This window comes from Acipenser ruthenus, chromosome 4, assembly GCF_902713425.1.
Source record: "Acipenser ruthenus chromosome 4, fAciRut3.2 maternal haplotype, whole genome shotgun sequence".
In the NCBI taxonomy this organism is placed as follows: Eukaryota; Metazoa; Chordata; class Actinopteri; order Acipenseriformes; family Acipenseridae; genus Acipenser; species Acipenser ruthenus.
In genome coordinates this window covers 38402015-38425450 of record NC_081192.1, presented here as the reverse complement: position 1 = coordinate 38425450, position 23436 = coordinate 38402015, and the positions used below count along the sequence as shown (strand labels likewise).

General features: G+C 37.4%; 1 protein-coding gene across 1 annotated transcript in view; it reads right to left on the bottom strand.

Annotated features, from left to right (window-relative positions):
- The window catches only part of LOC117399818 (large ribosomal subunit protein uL13m-like), a 37329-nt gene that overhangs the window by 9849 nt on the left and 4044 nt on the right, over positions 1 to 23436 (bottom strand). Inside the window, exons 3-6 of the mRNA XM_033999203.3 lie at positions 20706 to 20799; positions 19758 to 19818; positions 12393 to 12479; positions 11509 to 11630 (exon numbers count right to left, since the gene is read on the bottom strand). Coding sequence (XP_033855094.1) covers positions 11509 to 11630; positions 12393 to 12479; positions 19758 to 19818; positions 20706 to 20799 — 364 coding nt within the window. The remainder of the gene's footprint in view (positions 1 to 11508; positions 11631 to 12392; positions 12480 to 19757; positions 19819 to 20705; positions 20800 to 23436) is intronic.

Sequence of the window (23436 nt, the reverse complement as noted above, 5' to 3'; positions counted from 1 at the left end):
TATAATCTGTGATAAATTCACTGATCAGGGGCGCTTTATTTGACAGAGATCTAACACTAAATAAAGCCAGACGTTAAATAGTATTTTCAGCAGCACGTGGTTTAAGAGAGGTGACAGGGATGTGTAACAATTTACTAGAACATACACCCCTGAATCTGCGGAGTGGTAATAGCAGTGGGTAATAAACCCGGCTAGATATTATAACTTTGATTCTTTTCTGTTTTGTTTCATAGCAAACCTCTGTAAACAATCTCCCCTCCCCAGTTCCTAGTTTAAATAATTTACTAAATGATTTTTAATATTAACAGCTACTCTACTTGCCCCTGACCTATTTAGGTGTAGTGCACCTTTCTAGGAGTACTTAGATTTCCCATAGATGTCCAGTAATTGTGTGCAATTGTATACCTTCCAATTAACACTTACTACTATAATGTTTATATTAAGGCGCTAATGACAGGGATTTTTACTGCTACGCACAATTTAAGAATTTTATAAATTGCAATATTTTAGAATCATCAAATTGTTGTAAAGTACAGCATAATATTGTATAATATTGTATATTATACAATATTAATCCTTATCTAGAATACTTTTCTTCCCTGCAAGGACAAATACCATGCCATGTTATGTTATTGATCTTCATCCAGTCCTGTGGTTGTTGGTAAGCAGTTTTACAATCACCACCTTGCTCAGGAAATTAACTCTCTTGTTGTACAAACTACAGATACTAGCATAATAGATCTGTACTCCCAACCATGAAACGTGATGCATTCTTTAAGTCCAAAACCTCTCATTGCACACGGTATCAACAGCACACAACCCATGTATCCCATAAAGGATGTAATACTAATCTTATGCTCAAAATACAGCAAATGAGTACACCACCAAGATATTTTGTATATCTATGGTAGAAGGATGAATGCCTATTAAAACTCAAATTAAATCAGGTTAGCTTTTTATGTTAAATTCTGAAATAAGGATCATAAAAATAAAAATCCTTAAAATAAGAAAAAAATATTTACCTAAAAAAACTCAAATCTGTTCTGTAGACTCATTGAAATTTGGGTAAATGGTTAATTGTCTTCATATAGAGCTCAGATGTGCTGAAGCAGGCAAATATTGCTACCAGACCATTATTAATAGCATATGGAATTCAGGTACAGATTACATCTCCAAATTCTCCAAAGATGAATAAATCTTGATGTTATCGGGATGCTATTTACTTGTTTGCAGTGCCAGGGGCCTACTTAAAAGAGAAGACGATCATTGAAACATGTCAGATGTTCAGCCACAAAGGTCATGGGGCTAAACCCCAAGAGGGATCAACTACTTTAGCTTGCTAATCAGTAAAATCGATTGTGTTTTGTAGACTTATTTTTGGTGTCTGGGAAACTTGCCCCACCACAATACGGAAAGATCCCCAAACAACAGAATTTACTACAAAAGTATTTGGGCAAGGGGTGCACCGATAAGATTTTCTTGGCCAATACTGACAGCTGATGGTTATCTACCCATATCGTCCGATACCGATAGGATACAAATAATAAATTGAAAGTGCTGGTAAACTACTAGAACAAGACATAGGGCCTATATTTAAACTGTTTTATAGTTGTAAATGTTAAACAATTAACAGATATAATTTATTTGTTGTATTTATGACAGAAACGAACAGGTATTGTTTACTTGTCTTACATTTACTTCAGAAAATGATTACAAAGACTAATGTAGTATTATACTGTGTGCTTGACAGCAATACATTTGTCACACGAAAATAACACTTTGCATTTGTACTAGTAAAAACACTTCTGTAGAAAAAAATATATAATGTGACATTTTTTATAGCCAGTTGCTGTCAAACATTGCGTATTAACTTCGACCTATACTGTAAAAATAATTAAAAAATTAAAAAATTAGCCTATGCAATGTCAACTACAAACACGTTCGTTAAATTCTTCTTTTAAGCATACACTGCTTAAAAATGCGGCACAATTTAAATTGTTCACTTAATCAAAAACAAAAAGATGTCATGAAAATATCCAGTTACAAAATTCAGTCAAACTTGAATTTGTTACTAAACAAGACGGCACAGTAAATCAAGTCTAGCTTCAAAATAACACTTAATACACCCGCAACCAATGCAGATTAAGACAAACAAACAGAGCAAGACAAACAAAAATAACTTAATGTTTAGAAAACCCACAAGTCCTTGAAAGTTAGGGAGATTGTCGTTGTTGCTGCTGTAGTCTTGGTTTTAAAAAAATGCATTTCAGCGAAACTGTTTACGTTCAAGGATTTGATCAAGTGAGCTACGGAGGAGGACCCGAGGTGATGCCAAGCTGCCAAAGAGAGAGAGACAGAGCAGAGACATCGCAGAGGCAGTTTTGTAACTAACCGTGCATTGATGCTGCATTTGAACAATAATTTGCCTGGTTAATACTATTTTCTTACGAATAATAAATACCCTTATATTTATTACAGTTTTGTCAGCCTGAAACCAACTACAAAGCATTACTTAGGGTGAATGTTAGTCTGGTAACTGTATAGACTACATGTACTCTAAAATACGAATAATAATAATAATAATAATAATAATAATAATGTGTGCCTGACTAAACATTAAATTCTGAGCTGGAAGAAACTCAAGAATGAATATCAGTGTACATTATCGGCTAAAATAACAAAAACTGCCGACTGCCGATTGTGTTTTTTTCCCCTTAGAATTGGTGCCATGCCTGAGGAAGAAAAACAAGCCCATACCATCACACAACCTCCACCATGACAAACTTTTCTTTAAATTCTTCTCCTCCCTTCCTCTAAACATATTGTTGCTTTCTTGGTGAAAAAAGTTATATTTTGGATTTGTCTGACCATAAAATTTGGTTGAAGGAATCAAGCTTTTTCAAGTATTCAATGGAAAACTCCAATTGCTTTCTTTTGCGTACTGTTTTTTAACAAAGGTTTGCATCTTGGTTTTCGCCCCTGGACATTCATCTTGTTAAGGTATCCGTGAGTTGGTCATTCTACCACTGAGGGGCAAAGGTGGAAAAGGAGTGGAGGGGGGGTATAGCTAATCTGCCAGTAGCAGAGGAGCGGAGGGGGCGAGAGGGGGTGTAGGGAGAAATAATAGTCTGGAGGTAGGAGGGGGCAGAAAAGTCAAGAAAGCAATAGGCAAGTACAGGAGTTTTGAATTTGATGTGAGCTGTGATAGGGAGCCAGTGGAGGGAACAGAGAGGCAAAGTAAAATGAGAGAAACGAGGAAGGGAAAAGACAAGGCCAGCAGCAGTTTTGGATGAGCTGGAGTTGACAGATAGCGGAAGCTGGGAGGCCGGCCAGGAGGGAGTTGCAGTAGTCAAGGCGGGTCAGTACCAGGCCTGAACTAGGAGCTGTGTGGAGTAGTCGTGAGGAAGAGATTAATTCTGCATAGGTTGCTGAGGAAAAAGTGACAGGCATGTGCCAGAGTAGAGATGTACTGAGTAGGAGAGAGGTTGAGGGTGACACCAAGGTTATTGAGGAGGGAGAGAGGGTGGTGGATTCAAGAGGAATAGAGACCGAGAGATCAGCGGTGGGAAAGGAAGAGGGGGGAAGAAAAGGAGGTCTGATTTGGAGAACTTGATTTTAAGATGATGCAAGTGCATCCAGAAGGAGAGACAGGCCGAGAGACAGGTAGAGATACGGGAGGAGATGTAGGAGTCAGAGCAGGCAAAGGAGAAGAAGATCGAAGAGAAGCCATGGGAGGAGATGAGGGGACTCGGGGAGCGAGTGTAAAGAGAAAACAGGAGGGGTCCCAGGACTGAGCCTTGGGGGACACCTGTAGAAAGACAGCAAGAGGCAGAGGGTGAGCCATGCCAGGACACCCGGTATGTAAGATTGGAGAGGGAGGAGGAGAACCAGGCAAGAGCAGTGCCGGAGAGTCCCAGGTCAGCGAGGGAAGACATGAGAATAGAGTGGTCGACTGTGTCAAAGGCAGCAGAGAGGTCGAGGAGAGGTTCTTCCACACCTGGAGCTAGTTGCAGTAGTTCATGTTCTCCTATGTTTATCAATAACAGCCCACACAGTGCTTTTCGATAAACTGAGTCTTCTGCTATTTTTCTGGTAGTTTCTCCTTTTTTTGTTTCGTTGTATCACTGCCATTTTGAGATAGTTGCTGTACTCATTTTTGTAAGAATTTTTGTTGCTTTTTTGATTTCCAATGTGTTTTTCAGCACTTGATGATTATGTATTTATTTCTATAATTATCATCTACTGTTAGTTTTCAATCATGATAAGTGTCAATAATTAGCATACAAAATATGTTGATTGATATGTTGTCAAAGTATGAAATTAGTTTTTTTTTTTTTTTTTACTATTTTACTTTAAATTTGGAATCAAGAATTATTTCTCATTTTCTCCCCAATTGGGTAAGCCCAATTATTTTTTATTTCAACCCGGCTCACCGCTGCCACCCCCGCACTGACTGACTCGGGAGAGATGAAGACAGACACACGAGTCCTCAGACGTGTGTGGTGTCAGCCGTCCACTTCTTTCAACTCTGCAGTCTACAGGGGCTGCTGGTGCGCGGTGAGCCAAGGACACGCTGGCCGACTGTGATAGAGTCCTGGTAAACTTGCCTCAGGTAGCCGAGGAGAACACAGACGAGACTGAGATAGAGATTGACGTTGATACGCCGACACAGGCGCACGGGATTTAATTAATAAACATAAACAAAAAGTAAACAATAATGTCATGTGACGCTACCAGCGATGGTAGCGCACAGAGGACGATACACGACTGTACAAACACTCAAAAATAAAAAACACAATACAACAAACTATAAATCAAAGGTGCCGTGAAAACGGCAGGCCTTGCAGCAGCCCCGATCACAGTGATCTCTATGTTTTTATACTAACGCTCTGCCGAGACACGCCCACCTGGCTGCTGGAACAGCTCATTGCTTTCAGCTGCTGCTCCACACAGACAGGTAATCGTCCACGGCGGAGCGCCACAGCAGTTAAACAATTAATTAAATCAATTTACAACAAATAATGCAAAAATATACAATAAAACTACATGTTTCCCCATGTGTAGGGCTTCCGCCCTGCCACACCGACCTAATAATTTGTTACTCTCCGTACCCTAAGTCACTTTGAATGTTAAAAGTAAATGTTCAGACGATTTAAGACTAAAACGTCACACCTATACTGCTTCTCTGTTAACACTTGCTGTCAAGCTCTATGAATTTCGTCATTCTCAACCTCCCGATCCATTGATTTGTCAACATTCAGACAAACCCGCCCCTGGGATCCGTAGCAAACAGCTATTGGTTAGAAAGCTGAGTAAATTTATCAAGTTTGAGTTTGTTGTAACTGCAATGCTTTTTGAGACTGGTGTGGCTGAATAGGGGGAGGAGTCAGGCAAAGCACCTGGCTCCAATTTGTTTTAATGGGGCCCTGCATAAGGGCAGGGGAAACCCTGTAGTGAGGACTGCTGTGGTGAAGGCTGTCTGGTCGGAATCAGCAAAGGTATTGTAGAGACCTGTATTGGATTGTGTGTGTCTGGGAAATAGCTTAGCTGTCAAGTAGTGTCAGGTTAGGAAAAAATCTATTGTAAAAAAGCTATTTTAAAACAAAAACTGTTTTCCTAAACTTGAAGTCTTAAAAAGGGGGGAGCGACTTTTACATCGGTGCGACCTATAAAACGATTTTTACGGTAATTACATGGGTAAGAGCAAGGGGGAAAAGGGCCCCTGTCTCTATGTCTTTATCTCAGGTGTTGCAGTAAAAAACTTTTTATAAACATATTTTAATAAAAAAAATGTATTTGTGCTCCAGTTTAATCTGGTGTTATTTATCCTTCATGCCCTGGGGACACCAATGTAATTCATGAGTTTTATCACCATACAGAAAAAAAAAAAAAATCGGGACTTAAGGGGATGTGTAACAAAACATACACCACATTACCCTACTTTAGTTTACAATAAAATATATCTGTTGATGTTACTTAAAATGTTATTTAATGCTCATGCAGTATACTGGTATATCCAAACAGTTGTGGGCATGTACAGTACATAGATTCCCTCCCCCAAATGCTAGAAATACTGTAATACATTTTTTAAATACCTGTCAGGTTTTCAGTAAAGGACCTAAATATAATGACCTTACTTACTGTCATGTTACATCTTGTTTATCTTGCTTACACATATCCACACGAATCATTTTCCAAAAGCAGTTTTAGCAAAATACTTTTAAGAAGGCTGCAGAAATACCATAAATACGATAGAAAGTACAGTCACAGACTAAAAGTATCGTCACCCTAGGCTTATTATACCATAATTCAAGGTAACAGATTAAGGACAAGTATTTAGTAAACTTTAACCCTTTGCAGTCAATTTATTAATTTATACGCGCTGTTTAAAAGTATTTTTTTTCACAGTCAAACGGGTTTAAATGGCCCTGCATATCAACAAAGCACTCACTAGGCATCTCCAGCCCCGCCCCACCCTTTCGTTTGCTATAGCGTTCACCTATGTAAGAAATAAATAATAATAATAATAATAATAATAATAGTCGTACATACCGATCGATCATCTCCGGATCACTCGTTTTATCACCAAACTCCTCAATAATGCGATCCAAGTCATTATTTTATTACTATAACATCTGAAAAAAGCTCTACAAATGTCCATGATAGTCTCTGTGCGCTGATGCACTCAGCCAGCTTGTTTACTATGAACGCCCAGTTATCTGATACCTGATACCATGTATGACTATTCATGAGATACGCCTTTTTTTTTTCGACTTGTCTCGGCTCCTGTCGCTCCCACTCGGCAATTGAATGGTTTTCTCTGCTTTTTCCGGCGAAAAAACGACTAGACACCCGTTTATTGCATTGCTATAATGATGTCGGACCCAGTCCGACAAAGGACCTGTGAGGAATAATTGCAATGTCGGACCCAGTCCGACAATGGACCGCACACTCTTTAATAAAACAAAAAGCAAAATACACCAGTTTAAGTAATTTAACAAATAATCCTTATCAAAAAACAAACAAACTTATTTCATTTAAAGTATTCATTCATGTAAGTATTGGCACCCCAGCTTTAGCATTTTGTGCGTTCTTCTTTAGCTTTTATTATGTCTTTCAAATGTTTATGATAAAACTTAACCACTATATTACATCTTGTTGGTAAAATCTGGGCCCATTCAGCTCAGACAGAATGGATACACAATGCTTGGCTTCAGCTTTTTTCAGATCAGTCCAAAACATTTCTTTTGGATTTAGATCTGGTGATAGCAAAGGCCACTCCAGAACTTTGATCTTGTTGGCTTTGACATATGCTTTTAGTCATTGTCGTGTTCCAAGATTATTATTATTATTATTATTTGTTTATTTAGCAGAACCTTTATCCAAGGCAACTTACAGAGACTAGGGTGTGTGAACGATGCATCAGCTGCAGAGTCACTTACAATTACGTCTCACCCGAAAGACGGAGCACAAGGAGGTTAAGTGATTTGCTCAGGGTCACACAATGAGTCAGTGGCTGAGGTGGGATTTGAACCGGGGACCTCCTGGTTACAAGCCCTTTTCTTATAGATATAACTGTCTAACAATTGGCCTATGATCAGATGGTATCATTATACTTTGTAGAATGTTTTCATACATGGCTGCATTCATTCGATCTTTAATAACATTATACTGAAGCCTCTCCCACTATATGTGAACAATTGAACTATTTTCAAAACAAAATGATCTATGAAAAGGGATCAAATTCCTCTGGATGGGTCTTATTTGAATGTGCCCACTAGACTGATTGGCTGTGTTATGGAATAATTCTTTGATTACACTACAGGATTTGAATACGTTAGTGATGCAGATGAAAATCTGCTACCGGTTCCTTATATCCAATTCCAACTACACTCCTCAAAAATGTATTCAGTTACTTGTGTAACGATGTTCTTTCTATAATAAATATATCCCTGTCAACTGGAATAGTCCAGTGGTCTTCAAAACTGCTTTGGTTAAGCCTCTACTCAATCCAACTTTGATTGTACTGTTTTCAGTAATTTCAGATCAATTTATAACTTGCTATTCTTAGCTAAGGTTCATGAGAAGGTAGTAGTCAAACAAGTCAACAGATTTTGGGATAGCAGCAAAGTCATTGAAAAGTTTCAGTCAGGCTTTAGATCTACTCATAGTACAGAAACTACCCTTGTCAGAGTGGTGAACAGTGGGCATCACTGGACTGCACACAACGTTGTCATCATTTTTCCTTTAAGACTGCTGCAATCATGGACGCAGTGAACTTCAAGGTTAATGGTTACATTTCTATTTCAGGGAACCAGGGTTATGATAATAACGTAATGTTCCCTTTCAAGTACGAAAGGTAACCATTACCGAATGGGTCAGTATACCCAAGCCGTCACAAGGGCAAGACTGTCACATGACCGGGAATGCTACAAGGCTAAGCCGAGGCTGCTTTGTGCATTACCATTCGGGACACCAGTAACAAGTAGCTAGGGCTAAAACACTGAGGGAGAAACTCACCTCTATGCCTGTGTTGTGAGGGTCGACTCGGAAGCCACCCTTAACACTCTAGTTCCAAAGCCAGGGTTTCAAGAATCCATGACATTCAGTGGTAGAACCTAGTAAGGGTAGTAAAGGGAGTAGCCCACACCGCTGCATTGCAAATGTCCTTTACAGATGCATAAAGCCCACAAAGTTGCCATGACCCTGTTGGAATGGGCAGTGAGCTTATCTAGAGTTCAACAGAACACCTATTGGAAGATAATAATTAAACAAAATAGATTTTTGAAGATTAAAAGGTTTATTTTATATTAAAGTATGTTGCTGTGTCGGGGTTCAAGTTCCCATCAGTCATGATTGGGGGGAAACCCCCCCTCAAAAAAAATAAAAAAAACAGTAACACAATACTGTTTAACTTTAAATCCTCAAGTAATAAAATGTCAAAAGAAACCATATATTATATATATATATAATAGAACCACTAAAACACTTAATTCAGAAGGGCTTTCTACCACTGACATTGAAGTAAAGTAGAATATGAAATGCAGCACATCCTTATAGGAAATTGCTTTTTAACAAATGCAAGAGAAAAGCTGCTTCCCATTTCCTTGGACGTCAAAAAAAAACAAAAGAAAACCTGCCATTTATTCAAGCACTGGATACATATTTGTACACGTTAAAAGTGGTCCAATCTGAAATCTAACATGTTGTATATTATCTGGGTTTTATTTTGATAATAAAACTGTTATTATAAAAAAAATAATTCTTACCATTGACCTTTGATGAGATTTTGTCTTGACAATCACAGTTAGAAATGATATTTAGAATCAGTATTTGGAACCGCCAATCACCCACATGAACCAAACTCCCATCTATTTTCACAGTATCACTAGCCAACTATTCTAATAACTTGAACTGCATATGCACAAATATGAAAGCACATAATGTCGTGCAATTTTCTACAAGAAAGTCTTGGTAGAAAAAAACTGTTCACTGTGACTGCCTTAAACAGAAAATGTTTGGCCTCATCTTCCAACAAAATAACTAAGATTTCACGTTAAACCGCAGGGAAAGCCACATTTAAAAAACAACAAATAAAATGATTCCACATGCACATCTTAAAAGTGCAATGCCAAATACAGTTTTCAAAATTGTGTCAGAAGTTTGCCACGTTATTTTAAAAAATTGATGTGGAGAAAAAAGGTAATCCTTTTATTTTCTTTTGTACTACCTGGTTGGGAGTAGATATGGCAATACCTTGCTCATGCAGGTAGTAACAATGGAAAGATGACCCCACCTTTTATATAAAGGTTAATAAATCTGCCAGGTGACTGTTTTGTGATGTACTACTCAAGAAAGCATTACGCTTACACAGACGAAAAACATGACTGTGCAGCTTTACAGGAAACATTCTTTTTAAGCCCTTAATAAGTAGCAGTAACCTGTTCTTAAAAGCAACAGGACCAACAAACCACCCACAATTAATATCCCCTGTCAAGTCTACAAAGACAATGACAAAACAAACTTTTAAACAAACAGCTGTTATGACAGTGGGTTCCATGGAAAATGTTCCTGGTACCATGGTAAACTTGCAGTACCACAAGGCACGTCACGGTACACCGCCGTTATGGTGGGATGCAGCTTGAAGTACAAAACCAATACTTTAACTTACCAGCAGAATGCGCCAGAGAGCTTTGAAGAATGTAATGGGCTGTAATACTGTTGTTAATTAACAAGATGATATCTGCTTAGGATTTGTTTAATAATCCCCTCCCTGTCTTGGGCTCTGTATAAACAAACATACTGTATTTTTTGCATTAATTTGATGATTGACAAAGAGAGTACTAAAGCAAAAAAAAAAGATCTATATTAAACAAACATCCCCCTGACCGTATTAAATGCTATTGAAATTGAAATGTTCTTCATCTTTTTTTTTCATATTGTAGGAATGGGACAGTAGGTAAGTATAATATATATATAAAAAAAAAAAAAAGAAGATAATCCCCTGAACAACATTTCAATTTCAATTGCCTTTCATATGGGCAGGCAGCGTGTTCTCTCCATTGTAGACACTATGTGGTAGGTATACTAAGATGTACACAGCCCAATATGGTTTATAAAAATAGATTTAACACATTTAAATTTGTGTTGCTTAAATAGCCATTTCAGGTACACTGTTTCCTGTAAAATGTATTCCGCTGTTATCACTCATGTTTAACAGTAACAGCAGTAGTGCTAGCTCCGAGTGTTAAGACATTAACAAACAAGAGACAGCCTGATTCAATTCAGTTTAAGGACAAAATAGATCCTGGCAACCAAATCACTGTGCTTTGACGAGAATTGGAATTGGAATTGGAATTGGCAGTCATCTTTGAAAGCCCTCAGGTCTCATACATGCTCAACGCATTATAGAAACCAGCCGTTTTTACCTTCCTGCTTCAGTATAACAAATGTAGCTAAGCTTCATGCAATGCAGAATAAGCTATAAAAAAAAAGTAAAAATGGGCCCCTGCTCCAACTGCACTAGGCATGTTGTAACATCCCAAACTGTAGGAGTCAGTGTGGTCCAGTGGTTAAAGTCCAGGGCTTGTAACCAGAAGGTCACTGGTTCAAATCCCACCCTGCCACTGATAGACTCACTGTGTGACCTTGAGCGAGTCACAACCTTCTTGTGCTCCATCCTGCAGATGAGATGTTAAATCAATGTCCTGCGACTGCATAGAATGCACAGTTCACAGTCTGCCTCTGTAAAGTGATTTGTGATGGTGGTCCACTATGAAAGGCGCTATTAAAAATAAAGATATTATTTTTATCATATATTTAAAACTGTAAATCATTGCAAGTCACTGAAGCAGAAGAGTAAATACAGAACCAAAACTAGAGTACTGAACCTGATTAGTAAGCGTATAGTTTTACTGCAGTGAACCAAATGTGATATACTGCAAAGTTAAAATAATTCAATCACAGTAATAAATCCCACTGTAAACTGTAAAGTCATCCAACACTTACGGAGTCCATAGACTGGGGAAGGCTTCAATCTCCTCCTGAGAGTACTCATTCAGTCTTCTGGGTACCTTCCTGGGCTGAGGAAGTTCTTCTGTTAAGTTGTTAAGAATTTCTTCAGGTATGACCTAAACATAAAAATAAAATAATAAAAATACTTATCTTTTCTATAAATCTATTGCTTGCATCATGAAAAGGTTGGACGATATTCAACCTTCTAAACATTCTTAATATCATTCACCTGATGAAGTTTATGACTAATAAGCTTTCATACATCACATCAAGTTATTACATATATATTTAAAACAGAATGCTTGGAATCCATATTGAACTGTAATGAAAATATTACAATCAATCATAATACACAAATAAATAAAACAAGTTTTAAAAAACCCTCACAGCAGATACAACTTTTCACATGGGGAGGCGAAGGAGACATGGCTGTATTCTAGAATATTAACATTAAGGATAAACACATACATTTAAGTCATACCACTAACATTATTAGGAAATAATAAGATGCCATGGGCAATCTGGTTTCAGTATTACTATAAAAAACTTATGTTAGAAATTCTAAAAAAGAATGAAATAATTACCGTTGAACCCAGCGTTACCCTATAACACTTATGTAAGCCTTTGTGTCCTATAGCTTTACTTCAGAATTTAGTGTTTGCAGTTATGGATACAATTTTTGACTTTGCTCTTTAGAACTCTGAGAACAAACCCTAGTAGGATGGATATATCTTTTAATGTTGTACAAAATTCCAGACTGCCTTTTTATTTAGCTTATATAGTTTGTTAATATCCACAACGGACAGAAAGTAATGCAAAAATAAAACTGCAATGAGAGAGAGAAAAAAAAAAGAGAGAAATGTGAGGAATACACTTACATCATCTGGGAAGAGATGTAACCTTTGCATCATGGTTCTTCTGCTTAGATTACGAGGAAGCATGCCATAGACTGCAAGCTTGATAATCTAACAATGAAAGAAAAAGCACAGGATGGCTCAATCTTCAAATCTGAAGAACATTTTCATTCCATGTGACACTTCAATCAATGTTTAAAGAAACTTACCTGTATATGACAGAAATAAATCCTAATCTTATCCTGCTTTCACCCTATATAAGCCTCGACACATATCTGACTGACATAGACATATGATATTACTAATATGTGGGAATTATTGTTTTGACAGTTCTAAAGCTGTAATTCATCATTTCAGGGGAAATAGCTATATACCAAATATCAAGGGGAATTTATTTTCAAGATATTACTGCTCTGTAGAATATTAATACAATAGAATAGTTCTGCCATAAAAATAAAAAAACAAAACTATATCGTCAGTCATGTTTTGTTGTCTGGAGGAAATCTTATTTTTTTGGCATCGTAGTTTTTAAAAAATGATAAAGTATGTGTATTTTGCCCCCCGCTCTTAGACAGCCTTCATCACTGAATTACCTCCCTTTTACCACTCTGTACTGCTAGCAATTTCAGTTTCTTTAAATCAAAATTTGACGTCAATCATTATTCACCTGCTGTTAACCTAAGTTATTATTTTTATATATAAAATATATATATATATATATATATATAAAATATATATTATTTTTAAATTTAGTCGTTGCCAGTTATTTTTATTATTTTCTCCCAATTTGGAATAGCCAGTTATTTTTAGGTTCAGCTCACCGCTACCACCCTGGCGCTGACTTGGGAGGGCTGTCCTCTGAAGCGTGTGCTGTCAGCCGACCGCTTTTTTTCACACTGAGGACTCACCACGCAGCCACCCAAGAGCTACAGCGTCGGAGGACAATACTGCTCTCGGGCAGCTTACAGGCAGGCCTGCAGGCGCCCGGCCAGACTACAGGGGTCGCTGGTGCGTGGTGAGCCGAGGACACCCTGGCCGATCGGCTGTGGAATAGCCTGGACTCGAACCGGCGACGTCCAGACTATAGAGCGCATCTTGCACTCCACGCGGAGTGCCTTTAACGGATGCCGGATAAAATAATTGAATCTATTCAGTCTTGAACAAAGAAGACTACGCGCCGATCGGATTCAATCATTCAAAATCCTAAAAGGTATAGACAATGTCGACCCAGGGGACTTTTTTGACCTGAAAAAAGAAACAAGGACCAGGGGTTACAAATGGAGATTAGATAAAAGGGCATTCAGAACAGAAAATAGGAGGCACTTTTTTACACAGAGAATTGTGAGGGTCTGGAACCAACTCACCAGTAATGTTGTTGAAGCTGACACCCTGGGATCCTTTAAGAAGCTGCTTGATGAGATTCTGGGATCAATAAGCTACTAACAACCAAACAAGCAAGATGGGCTGAATGGCCTCCTCTTGTCTGTAAACTTTCTTATGTTCTTATGACGCGCCACTCGGGAGCCCCCCTGTTACCTAAATTCTGAAGGTTGTTACTAAAAGACAGTGAAATATTTGTGGTTCTTATAGCAATTACTCACATATTGTGTTCAGTCTGTGTTAAGGTCAATTGTCTACGAGTTCAGTGGCTGCTCTTCAATTCTAATTGGCGCTGGTTCTTATTCTATTAAAACACTGATACAGCCCAAGTGACTTAGAGCAGCACTGATGTAGCCCAAATGACTTGCAGCAGTCAAGTGTTAATGTTGATCTTAACACTGATTTAAGAGTGGTAAAAACTATCTAGTTCTTTGAATGGAGATTAGATATGTATTCAAATATATAGGCCTACAAATATTGTTTCAAGAGCCTTTCTGAGCCAGAAAACCACACATAATGATTGGCAAGATGATTATAACAGCATCAAAAAAACTCAACAGCTCATCTGTTTTTCCTTCTTCAAAAAATATAGGCTATAGTAGTAGAAGCAGAATATTAGTGCCCTTTTTGGGATAACTATTTCTCTTAAATGTTGTATTTTTTAAGTCATTAGGTCAGCACAGACACGTACAATGAATTGGAGTCGTCATGACATTGCTCTAGTTTTCTCTCACCATTTTGTCCTGTAAATATATAATGGCTTGGCAGAAGAGAATGTTAATTGGACTGTGAAAACAAGTCTTTCACTACTAGCCATAACCTGCATTTTTAAATCATTAAGTTGGAAGCAATAAGTTGAGGGTATTTCCACACTGAATAGGTTGCTGCATGAATAAAACAACATACAGGATTAGGTTTCCTGTCTGGGAGCTTTTTCAAACTCATAATGCCCAAAGGTGCAGCTAATTTAATATAATACTGTACTTTACCGGCCTCTGTAACATACTGTGTTTACAATCCAGTCTCAAGAGTAAACATTTTCAAATGCAATACATAGTGTGTATAATGTATTTTATATAAACATGTTAAAGTGTGTAGTTATCAACATCTTATTTTCTTTTTTTTTCAATTTTGAGTCATCCCTGACCATAGACAACACCACCTACTATGCAGTGTCTTTCACCAAACCTCCTGCTTATTATATTGGGAGAGCTCTGAATTATTGCATTCCACCTGAACAGGCAGCCTGGCAACATGTATGTTCTGCCTTCAAAGGACAAAATAGAAAACGCTGAAAGAACATTCATCTTTTGCAAAGCAGAATTGGAGGGTGCTTGAACATTCTATTAACAAAATCATAACGAAATAGAAAAAATGCTAAAAAAGAAAGTGAATCATCAAAACTTTAATATAACTCCTTTATATTAAAGTTTTACTAAACATAAGAATAGTGGTACATGTATATGAAATCTGTTTGTATTTTATATTAAAACAAACAAAAAAACAACATGTAGTAATATGCAGTGTGTAAAGGGAAATAAATTATTCATCTAAACATCATGTTTTCATATTTTAAAAAGAAAATTCTGGAATGCAACCTTTAAAAAAAAAAAAAATACAACACACATGGGCTTAAATGGTACATGATGCCCCTATTAAGACCATTCCAGATTTAGCTCATATTTTGAAAGTTTTTTTTTTAATCAAAAAAAATATTAGTTTAATAGTCATGAAACTGTAAATTAAAGATTCATCACCGCGCACAACTTTGTAGCTATACTTGCTGCCTGTCCGAGATGCATTCAGGGTCTTAAGTTACTGTGAAGTAGCTGCATGGTTGGTTTCAAGTTATTGTTATTATTTTTATTTTTTACACATTACCTTAACAAGTTGGTAACTCTTCTTCAGTAAAGACGTATTTTCCATGCAGAGTTCCGATAAAGGACACTTCAGAAGCAATTCATGTTCAAAGCACTTTTTTTATTATTATTTGGCATATAGGACCAAAATAAATAAAGTCAAAACAAAGTGAAACGACATTCTGCTTCCCTCACTAACAAAAATAGTTCCAGCGTCACACCAATATCTGCTTGGTTGGAAAATAAAACTTCTCTAGGTTAATTCGAAAAAGCACGAACAAATACAACATTAGAATGATTTATATGATGAAGAGGTAGATCACCTGGATCTACGGCAGGGGTCTCCAACCCTGGTCCTGAAGAGCCCCTATCCTGCAGGTTTTATAGGTGTCTTTACATCATCATTGGCTAAAGTGAAAACTCAGTTGAAACAAAAACCAGCAGACCCAGTAGCTCTCTAGGACCGGGGTTGTAGACACTTGATCTACGGTATATAAATGCTTTGCCAATTTGTTTACACTTGTTATATCACAATACAGTACTGTGACAGGGAGCAAAGGTATTGGAGCTGTAAATCTCCTTCCTGAGCGGGCTGATTGCAGGGTGGAGTTCAAGAGTACAAAAGGGGACGCAGTTGCGTGAGTATGGCCCCCTTACGCTGGTTATGAAACCTGAGCAGAAGCATTGTGGTTTTTGTTGTTTTGTTAAGTGTTGTTTGTCTTGCAGGGGAGGATTAGGAGCCAGGCACTGGAGCCACAGATCCAGCACTCCACCTAGTGCACTACCTTCACTACTGCACAGCACAGACACGCACCACGTCCTGCACTAGAAAAGCATAGTTTTGTGCACAGAGGAGTGGTTATAGGAGTGTGGGACTTTTTGATTGTGGGAGCTGAAACCCATTTCGGTTGGAGTATTATGGTTTGGAATTATTATTTAAAGAAAAGAAATAAAGAATTGGTGTTTTGCCATACAAAACCTTGCCTGGACAGTGTCCTTTTTGTCCATGCACTACTAACCTCCTGACAAGTACACAATGTTGTGATCTTCATGTGAAGCTCTTCTGATTTGTCAAAAGGGTATTTTTTTTATTAATTACACATCCGTAAATAGCAATGTAATATCTGATAAATTAGGAAGCCTACAATGTATGCTGCCTTGTTTTAACCTCTCTTGGAAAATACTAGAAGAATAGAAACAAATAAGGCAACAGTGCCCCTGTGTGCTGCACAGCACAATTACAGGACAAGAAATCTCCTACAATAGGTACATAGGAGACATACAGTACATAACAACTGATTATCAGCAATATGCTTTTCAGGCTGCTTCTTTTGTACAGTAGGTTCTTAAAATGTAGTATTAGTAAGGCAATCTGTTAAATGCAGACGTTTACTGGTGAAGGTATTAGATGAAATGTTTTCTTGACTTGGATTCTTGTTTTACCTCATAATGGATGCATCAGTGTTTGAAGCAAAATACCTGTAGTAACGCTGAGCTACTTCAGTGCATAATCAGCATGAATGATGGTGTGAGCTACTGTTGTAAACCAGTTGTTTATTTGAGAATGGGTTAATAATTAAGTATCAAAAAGTGTTAAAAGTAGTCTATACCAAGATATCTTATGATAGAAAAAAAAATAATACAATGACAAGCAGCAAGGCAGATAACATTATGTTATTATCATAACTCTGGTTCCCTGAAATAGAAATGTAACCATTACCAAATGGGTATTAACCTCTAAGACCTGAAACCTGAATAAGATATAACAAAGCTGCTCAGCCGAGCCTTTGTGACACAGTCATGCCCGCCCCCGAGGGTATAAAGGACTGCGTCATTTTTTCTTCAAGCCTGCTGCAATCATGGATGCAGCGACCTTGTAGGTTAATGGCTACATTTCTATTTCAAGGAACCAGGGTTATGATAATAACCTAACGTTCTCTTTCAAGTACGAAACATAACCATTACCGAACGGGTCAGTTTATCCAAGCGTCATAAGGGCAAGATTTCCGCTTGACCGGAATGCTACAAGGCTAAGCCGAGGCTGCCTTGTGTGGTACCATTCGGGACACCAGTAACAATTAGCTAGGGCTAAAAAATTGGTGGAATGGGCAGTGAGCTTCTCTGGAGGGGACAGAGTTCCTAATACTACAAGTTGGCTCGCTCCTAGGCAGTCTTGACTGTATCTGCTATCAATTTGGACAGCCTCTGTTTAGACAGGATTGAACATAGGACTTTACCCCATAGCAGACAAAAAATTGCTCAGACTGCCTCCAATGTTTCCTCCTGTCAACGCAATACGCTAGTGCCTTTCCAGTCTGACAGATGCTCTCTGTCAGACTGGAAAGGCAGTGGATGGAAAGCCTCCAATTCCACAGACTGGTTGACATGAAATGCTGAGATAGTTTTCGGCAAAAAAGCAGGATTGTTACGGAGCGTAACCTTTGTCCTGGCTTCTGCAAAAATTAAACAGGCTTTCACAATTGAGCTTTTACGGAGGTGACTGCAAGCAAGAAAGACGCTTTAAGCAATAAAAATGTCAGCCGACTTACGTTGCTTGATCCCTGGGAAGCGGCGACTCAAGCCACCAGCTTCACGCAGGGCAGAAGGCCGCAGCGGGATGTAACAAACAACGGGCTGTAGTGCATACATATGTACAATTAGTAAAACTAATACAGCGATTTGTAATATCACATATAATTTGTATAAAACACAAATGTGAAAATTTGTAACAGAAAAAGCAACAAGTACTTATCTGAATAGGCTCTCCTGTCAGGTCAGTTCTTGAAAGGAAAAATGGCACTGTGTTCAGTGCGTACAGTCCTTTATTATTATTATTATTATTATTATTATTATTATTATTATTATTATTATTATTATTATTATTAATTTCTTAGCAGACTCCCTTACCCAGGGCGATTTACAGTTGTATACAAAAAATACATAAAGAATTACAGTACAATTAAGATCAAGATACAAAATACAATGACTTTAGTCCTAATAAGAGCAAATACAAAACAGAGTATGATTTTACCTTAAACCTGGTCCCTTGAAATAGAAATGTAGCCATTAACCTACAATGTTGCTGCGTCCATGATTGCAGCAGGCTTGAAGGAAAAGTTATACTGAGATCTTTGCGTACACAGTCCTTTTTACCCTCAGGGACGGGCATGACTGCGTCACAGAGACTCGGCTGAGCAGCTTTGTTATATCTTATTCAGATTTAGGGTCTTAAAGAGGTTAATACCCATTCGGTAATGGATACATTTCATACTTGAAATGGAACCACTGAAAGAAAGCCTGTAATCCAGCACACCCCGATTCTCAGCTTCTTTTCCAATATATAAATTACAATTATATATCTATATCTACATGCTTTTCTTCTGTGAAAAAAAGCTGTCTCTTTTAAAAGTTAAATTACAGGGAACAAAGTTATATTACATTTCAGAGAAAGGCTTGGCTTAACTTCAATTATTATTATTATTATTATTATTATTATTATTATTATTTATTAGCAGACGCCCTTATCCACAGTGACTTACAATTGTTGCAAGATATCACATTATTTTTACATACAATTACATTATTTTTTACACATTATTTTTACATACAATTACCCATTTATACAGTTGGGTTTTTACTGGAGCAATCTAGGTAAAGTTCCTTGCTCAAGGGTACAGCAGCAGTGTCCCCCACCTGGGATTGAACCCACGACCCTCCGGTCAAAAGTCCAGAGCCCTAACCACTACTCCACACTGCTGCTCCTTGGCAATTCCATGGTATCTGTTATTATTTTAGTCAGAAGACGGTTGTTATTTCGTTTTATTTCATTTTATGGGATTATACATTGCATCTATATGGGCAGCAATAAGAGAAACTTTTAATGGATGACTAGACTTGGGTTGAAGAAGTGCCAATGTACCCATCACACCCAACTTATTCACTGTAGACAGCCCTGGCAGTCCTTGTTATACTGGCTGTGTGGTTTTGACCTGAAGCTCAAAACCGGAGTAAGGGTGCTAGAGCAGAATCATAGCCAAATGTAAGGCTATAAAAACTCCAATCCATATTTAACTTAAGTCTGCCCATTACTACTGTAAATCTCTATTTTCCCATATTAACTTAATAATAATAAAAAAAACACCATACTTACTGATGTCGGGTCCTTCTGGTGAAGCTGTGCTGCTGTCACTTGTTTAAATCCACCTGGATAACTACAAATAAAACACACACAACAGTGAATTTGAGATGATAATCCTACATGATTATGTTAACATTTTTCCTGGCACTTATCCTCTTGGTGAATATGTCCATCTTTGTCAGAAGGATTAGACACTTACTGTACTGGATGAATCTCTATGACACTAGGGAATCACCCTTTATTGCACAAACAATCTGTGGTTATACTGGGAGCACCCCAAAATAGTTGCTTGTTGAAATCCAGGGAGATTCACATTTTTAAATGCTCTAAAATATCCCAGCTGTGGCTGATCCAGGCAGTGTATATGATCAAAACAGCTCTGGAGCTTTACTAAATAATAATATAAATCAGACAGAGAATATGGATTTTATAGTCTGAATAATAGTTATTAAGCTTAGCTTCTCATGTCTTTCCCCACACAGTTTTGAAATATAATCTCAGCTGTTTCTTGAAAGAAAGAAAAAAAAAGTTTAGTTTTTAGAAAAAACACAATTTTGGAAGAAAGCAGATGCCTTGTTCCCCTGTTTATAGCTGGTTTGTCTTGTTCACATGGTGAGGATAACAAGAATAATTATAAAGGAAGAGGAAGCTTGTATGCTTTCATACACAAAAAACATTCCTCAGTCAATTATCTAGCAAGTATTGGGTAATAACAGGTCAATAAATTTAACAGTTAAAATAAGGCTGACATTCAAAACCCTTTTGCAAAAATACAGATAATTGATCAGGGACATAAAGATTGGATCAACATCTTAAATAATAAAATTAAGTTATTGTATTGCTTTCTCTCAAGCAGTGGCTGGCACATGCATCCAGCATTACTGTCAAGTCAAAAGGCAGGAAAGAAGTGAAGCAAGTTTCTCAAGGTCCGTGCCTGAATAAGAAAAATGCAATGCCTACCCAGTGTGGGAGGAGTATACTTTCTGTTCCCATTTATTCCCTGAGAATGCAATGTGTCTTGTGTTCATCACCACCACATGGTCTCCACAGTCACCTGCAGAGGGAAAAAAACAGACAATGCATGATTTGTCTTCAGATCTATGGATTCTTACAAGTAAATTGACAAGGGGTTAAGATGATCACATCAAACAGCACCTCATTAAATGACAGTTAACCAGTTTTAAAGTCAAATGTAATGCCTCTTTGTTTGCTTCTATTTTATCCTTTAAATTTGGAATATTCAGATATTCCAAACAAAACTAAAAAAATATATCCATGGTTTGTTTTCTGAAAAAAAAAAAAGTTAAACTGGTTCATAATCCTTAGCAACACTGAGAGTCAAGCACATTTTTCTGAGAGGGCAACAGAAGGATGAACATAAATGTAAAGTTGGGCAACATTATTTTTTCTACTATTACAGCCATTTTTTATGAATGCTTTAAAGTAGGTGAATATCTTCAGGGTTTTGAGATGTTTTTTTCACACAGAAAGACAAATTATAAAATACAGAGCACAGTAAGTTTCCATTCTCTTGTATCGATGCAGAGACTGGCAATTATGGGCCTGGGATCCTCACGGGTCGGGTGCTTTTACACTGGCAATATACCCGACCCGAGCCGACCCATACAGTGAAACTCCGGCCCGATAACATATCTGGCTCGGGACTAAAGCAGGCTGTGGGTGGGGTTATTGACTTTGGTCATGACGCTGGTGCATCTTGACTGCTGAATCTGTAAATTGCCTTTATTTTATATGTTTAAAAGTTTCTTTTTTCAGTGTATACTGTCGTTGAAGTTGTCTTTTCACAGATTAACAACGGTAAAACTCAATATTACGGGTTTGTACTGTATTTTGTTTTTTTTGTCGATTTCAGTAAATGTGAATCTCCATACATTAACAGTTTGTAATTATTTGATGAGCAAGTCAATGTTTTAATTTAACTTTTGCCCTTCTGTTAAATATTAAACAGAAATAATGATACTCTTTTAACTTATGTTAGATAAGACATATGGCTTTAATGTTGCTTTATAAAATTAGTTAATTGTAAATAATATTAAAACACTGAAAACTAAAGACCATCTTTGTATAGAGCTATAATAATCAAGCATGACTTCATTGTTATTTTTTATTATCATTATTACTAATTTTAGGCTATAAAGTTCATACTGCATGCAAATCATTCGGTCAGCTTGGCTCTTCAGTGTAAAAGCAACTCAGGGTACCCGAGCCGTACCAGGCTGGCTGGGCTCGGCACCGGCTCGGGTGTGCCAGTGTAAAAGGGGCATAAAACACAGGCACCTCAAGTTAATTACCATTCATTCTTCTTTACAAAACGGGTCAGGAAAATAAATATGTGTGCTGTTTTTTTCTTTGGAATGCTATATAAATCCATGTGAAAATTAGTCATTTCTAAAACTCAGCACTAATACAGCCCTGAATAATGTCTTGCTACTTATTAAATGTGACCCTCGACATAAATTCTGAGGAGAAACAGGAAGTTAAGTCGTCAACATTTTGGTTATAGCTTATGTGAAAATGAGTAGTGGCACAAATCATCTGCAATTGCTTACTTCTTTCTCAAAAGTTCCTGTCCCTTCAAAACTAATGTGTTTTAGAATCAGGTCCTATTCACGAAGACGCCATCCACAGTCTAAATTGCACAGCTGCTTTTATACTCCAAGACTCTGATACTCTCAATAGCTTGTGATAAAGTATGTACAGCTCTTGGGATGGGTCGGTATACCGTTTTTTTTGGTTTACCGCGGTTTAGGTACATTACGGTATTAATACCGTTCCTTTTATTCTACACCGCAATTATCGTAATTCCTTTATACACCGGTTAACGCATTTTTCATCTGCAAACATGCTTCTTCTAAATTAAGTGATGGTACTTGCTGCCTTAGCAAAGTGTGAACTGATACTGTATTTTGATGCACAGAATACACGTTTCAGTTGCTGCGTTCTGTTACCCAGAGCTTGCTGCGCCGGCTGCTCTTGGCTGGTGTCTTTCTGACGTCACACGCAGCTTTTAGAGAAACCCCTTCTCCAAACCTTGCAGCACAGCACACATTTTCAATGTGCTATATTTACATTTGTCTGGATTATCAACAGTCAGTTTGATGTAATTGATTAATATTAACTTTATTGTAAAAGTATACATCACTTGTCACGGATTTAGTACATTATGTTTGTTTAAATAATTGATTTAAATGTGACTTGCTTGACATGTAACACTGGCATCTTATGCTTATTCTGTATACTGTGAGATTTGGAACAGAACACTTATCTAATAGTAGGGTGGGCAAAACAAGGGTATGAGAGTTCTGCTGTGTTGCTCAAGAACTTTACAGTTTTCAATTTGTCATGTAATTGTAATAATAATCAGTGAAGCACAATCTTTCTACATTTTTTTTACAAGTATAAATACTCGGTTTTTGTTTTATTTCCTTGTAAAAACTGCCATTTTAAAAAATATCATCATCATCTGAAGCATTTTGAAACTGGTACAAATGTAATAAAAACACAGATTTAGAGTTAAAAATACACATAAGTATAGTACAGTAATTGAAGAAGACATACCACATGGAATGTATTTTTCTTTTTTATTTGTAGCATCTTCTATAATGATCTAAAAACACAAAATGCGTCCGCGGACCCGTGGCACCGCGTTTTTAGTTGCTACCCTTATTCA